We start from the raw sequence: 5,060 nt of genomic DNA on the forward strand, positions 1-5,060 counted from the left end.
ATGTAGCTGACCCCACTTACTGGGATAAATGTTTTGTTGTTGTTGTTATTGTTGTGTTTGATATTGTTATGATTTATATGTTTTTAAGAATTTAAAAAATATAAATATATTTGGTTGGATATTTTTTTAAAAGAAAAAATTATATGTTTTATATAATGGTTGAGTCCACGCGACGCTCTAGTATTAAGCTCCGCTGCCCATGATGTGTAAGTCGTCGTTCTTGCTCCACTCAACACGAAACATTCCCGGTGCGTGCGACATGCGGTGGGCAGGAAGCAAATGTGCAACGTGCGGTGGGCTGTGGGGACGGGCGGGAGGCAGACGTGCAACGAAAGGCGGATGGCAAGGGAGGGGGAGTGGGGTGCTACTACAGGTAACGACTGGCAGGCAGAAGACGACGGGCGGGCAATGAAGCCTCGCATAGGTGATACTCCAAAAAACGTATTTTTAAAACAAAAAAAACACAATTTCTTTGCTTTTGATGCTTTGAAAACAAGCCTCATGTGCTTTTAAAATAAACTAAAATGAAATAAAAAAAAAAAACAAATAAACAAACATTACTTTTGAGTTTATTTTCTATTTTTTGTTTCTAAAATAAAAAACAGAAAATAGAAATTGATCCCAAACAGGGTCTTAGGTTTGAATCTCCTTCAAAACAAATATTTATGTTTGAAACTTGTTTGAACTTTAGTTTGAATCTTAAGTCATTAAGTGAAGTTCATTTTGAACCTCAGCTTCTAAACTTCTATTCAAAATAGTCAGTAAACCCTATACTACTACTTCCTACTATAATGTAATAGGACTATCAAGATTTCAAGGATTGGTAAATGCTTTCTAAGTCAAGTAAATAAAATATTATAACATATTTTAGAAAGTAATGCTTTATGAAGGCTTCACATCATTATATTCTAATATCATTAAGCTACACTGATAGACACCCGACTGTAATAAAATAATTTATTATTATTTCTTTGTAGCCCATCAAGGGAAAGCATTCATCTCAGGCTCTATAAGTAGAAATGATCCTCCATCCTTAAGGAACTACGATCTAAGAAATTTGGTTCTCTTCTCCTTCTCTACCAAAAGAATGTTCATTTCATTTCCTTCTACTTCCTCAACTAAACTCACCTAAATTGTATACGCCCACGAATAATTTGGGATCTGACATCCTAAAAAGATTAAACGTTAACAAATTTTATTAGGAAGATTTACATGCAAAACTCTTACATATTTATGTATCTAACACCAAAGTTATAAGTTTTATATATATGACACCTTATTTATGTATGTAAATATGTACTTCAATTTATAAAAATTAAAATCATAATATTTTTATGTGATGCAAAAGATTTGGGCGGCATGAGTGTTAACATAAAATTTAGTTGGTTGGGTATGTAAATACATAGAAATGGAGCAGTAAGAATGTAAATGCCGCAATTTATTGTTTTTTATTGAAACGTTCCTCACGTGCAATCTTATATTCAAGGAACCCCTTTCTGTCAAATTGCCCCACCGCAAAACAGGTAGCCACGGTATACAGTAGCCGGGGGTGTGGCTCGCCGTTCCGGAAAAAAAGAAAGTTGAAAACGCAAGGAGCGATTCGATGGAGGCGATGCGCCACGCTTCCACCTTCCTCCTCTCCTCATCGGTAGAACGCGCCGGCGACCTCTCTCCGCCGGATTACGCTCTTGTCGTTCTTAACCGGCCACTCCTTCGCTTCGCCCCTCTCCTTTGGGAACGCGGTATTCCCTGTTCTTTATCTGAATTCGCGAGTTTTTTAATGGTATTTGCTTGTTCTTCTTCTCGTTTGCTGAGGTTTTCGATCGTGGATGTTGTGCGTAACAGCAAAGCTGCGGGTCTGCGCGGATGGAGGAGCAAACAGTTTATTTGATGGAATGCCGGAGTTGTTTCCCGAAGAGGATCCAGAGGAAGTTCGATTAAAGTATGCTTTTTATATTTTTGATGAGTGTTGTTCTTTATCGTCTTAAATTTTGTTTTGTAAAAAGTAGTTTGGATTTCTTTTTGGAGAACGACGATGGATTGGGTTTGTGATATTTTAATCATCAAGCGAGTTAGAGAAATAACTCATCTTGACCTACATCTCGAGGATTTGATTTTTTATATTGACTGCTTGTTAGTTCTTGATGTGATTTTAATGAACGATAATTTATAGTCCAAGTTGGCGGCCTAGAATTTGACTTTTTCTTTATAATTTTTTGTCTTTTCTTTGTGATGACATTTTGACAAAAATGGCCTATTTTATATTCGTAAACAAGAATAATTAGGTATGATAATTGACAGATTCAATCACTCATGTCTGGTTTTCCTGCAACCTAGCAATTCAGCATAGGTTTGCCTAAATCCATGTATGATTTGTTGGCTTGCAACCTAAACATTAATGGCATTTGCGGCCTGCAAATCATGATTTTTTTTTTCACAACCCAAACTTTACTTGGGCTAAGAGATCAAAGTATTTTTAAAAATGGTTGTGGTTAGAAATTCTTTCATTTGTCACTGACTGAAAGCCGCCAAACTCCCAAAATTGCTGGGGACCTGGCTTTAGTGATGGTATTAATTCACGAAGAAAAAGGAATAAAAGATTAAGAATAATTGATCAGTAAATAAATCAAGTTTCATTAATTATGAAAGCAGTGAATTATCATATAAAAGAACTTGTCCATTACTACGGATAGAGCATACTACAAGGAGTTTTCTTTTTTGGCAAATGCTTTTCATAAATTTCAGACTTATGCTATATTAACTATGTTTGATATCTAATGAATAATTGGTGTGCAGGTATAAGCGGTGATGTTTGTTCTTCTTCATTTTGATGTTTTTTTCAATGCTTTCTATTATCATCATGTCAGCATTAGTGTTACTGATCGAGTGATAAGTCATTATTTTAAGAGATTGTACAAATTTTATTTTGTATGTGAAATTTTGGTTGCTATCAGACTATCCAACCAAAAAACATCTTAGAAAATTATTGTTGGAATCGCAATTCATTACACGAATATGGTAGATTACCGTATGAAATTTCCGCTTGTAAAAGGACAATTTTCCGATGCAAATTCCTATTAATGGTGAATTTACGTCGACAAAATGTTCGAAGCTAAAATGTGGGCCGCAAAGACAATTAGTGTCGTGAATGGATGACACAATGGTTTGTGTCGGGTTAGCATTCGTATTGTGCGTCGTTAGAAATTTACGACGAGATTCTTGTGGACATAAATTTTAACTGCGGAAAAAAAGTTTGATTTGTCTGACGCATAATTAAGTCGGAATGTCGAAAATTGGCGATGTTAATGTGCATTGGACAAGGCACATGCAAATCCAATGCAAACCTATAGTGAATTAAAATACATATATAAAAGATCAGTGACATTTTACTAATCCGCACAAAATAAATTGCACAAACCTAATATAAACATCTACTCAACATTTATTCTTTGCCAACACATAAAAGATTGCACAAACATATATCGACAATGAAAACAAACACACATTTCACAATATCTACTAAGTTGTCAATATAACATAAATTTATAAAATGTAAATGAAAAATATATATGACATTTACGTATATGTCCAAATAACAAATTAGAAAAAACTAAAAACTCCTACAGTGCATTCTCGTCGCACTCATCATCATTCTTGTTATCCTCTTTCTTTTTCTCATGAACTGAATTCAGGTGTTGCTTGCCACGTTGATTTACAAGCTGCTTTATAGTGACATTGATTCTCTGCTGCCCCTCATGTAGCTGACAAAACTCTTCAGTCATAGCAATGACACTCCGGACAAGTTCGTCATGCTCTGATGATAGCGATCTCGGACCTTGAGCAGATCGGGGTGCTCAACCTCAAATACATTTTTTTTGTGCCCAGGTCATATACCCTCCCCTTCTCCTTCCCAACAGCCTACCTCTAGATCTCATAGTCAGATTGCTCAAGAACATACCGACTACCTCTATTATTAGCGGTTGTCAGGCTTCTGTCTTTGTCTGTCTCCGTGTGTCCTAAATGTGCTCGTAGTCCTCCTATATAATTGAAGCCAAAAAATAATTAATATTTTACATTAAAAATTGAACTAAATTGTAGAAAATCAAAGTTTTTTACTTCCATAGGCACACCGAGATGGGTCGGACACCCACTGTTGTGTCCATGCGCCGATGTCTCTATACATGCAACTTTGTAGTGATGGGCGCCCGACCAAGCTAATGAGCTGGTGAACATGAAAAATAGTAAGTACCGAATAATTACATCATTGAACTGTCGAATATTGAGTGAATCTTACTAACTTCCAATATTGCTCTGTATGCGGGACCAATCATTCAATGTGGAGTGCGGCGTCCTTGGCTCCATCGATCCTTCAGTTCTGCTAGTTCGTATCCCTTTTCCTCTGATATTCGGAAGTATCCCATAATATGGCTAACTCCACTCATATTTTCTCCCTACTAAGATCGACCGCTCTCCCTTCCTACTAGTTGCCATGAACATATCACATTGTCGATGCCCGACGCGATCCTCACAATCGTGTTGGATCTTCTGGTGATCCTCAGTCCACCAGTGGGGCCTCTGCAAAAAAGTATTACACAATGTTTATTATTTTGACAAATAAAAGTAAAATTATAATTCTAATTCAAATCAATTGAATTTACTTTTTGCTGCTTGAATCACATGTCCTGAACCGCGATTGGGATTTTTTTTCATGAGAGATAAAAATTCGCATCTATTCATAAGGATCTCCGTGAGACGTTGTTGACCTCAATTTTTGTGAGGTCTAGTATTTCTCGTAGGAGTTAGGATCTAGCCTTAGGGGTCTTCCTGCGACTATCTTAGAACCTTAGAAGTGGTGCCCGCCTCGTTTTTAGTTCGACCTATTTCCGTTCTCTTTTGGAGTTTCGCGTGTGCGGTATCGACTTCTAACACTTAGAAGGATGAAACCGACATGAGGAAACCCAAAATGAATTCCTATAGGACCTTTCCGAGCCTTAGGGTGGCCTTCTGCACAATTCGCACTCCTACGCGCACCAGCTTCGCAATTCGGAGAGTCGACGTGT

At 36.9% G+C, this 5,060-nt stretch overlaps 1 protein-coding gene across 1 annotated transcript in view; it reads left to right on the top strand.

Annotated features, from left to right (window-relative positions):
* The first annotated feature begins 1,515 nt into the window (after positions 1-1,515).
* Positions 1,516-5,060, top strand: part of LOC110039545 (thiamine pyrophosphokinase 1-like) — a 29,317-nt gene continuing 25,772 nt past the window's right edge. The window contains exons 1-2 of the mRNA XM_020744648.1: positions 1,516-1,742; positions 1,846-1,942. Coding sequence (XP_020600307.1) covers positions 1,604-1,742; positions 1,846-1,942 — 236 coding nt within the window. The 5' untranslated portion in view covers positions 1,516-1,603. The remainder of the gene's footprint in view (positions 1,743-1,845; positions 1,943-5,060) is intronic.

This window comes from Phalaenopsis equestris, unplaced genomic scaffold (genome assembly GCF_001263595.1).
Source record: "Phalaenopsis equestris unplaced genomic scaffold, ASM126359v1 Scaffold000002, whole genome shotgun sequence".
NCBI lineage: Eukaryota > Viridiplantae > Streptophyta > Magnoliopsida > Asparagales > Orchidaceae > Phalaenopsis > Phalaenopsis equestris.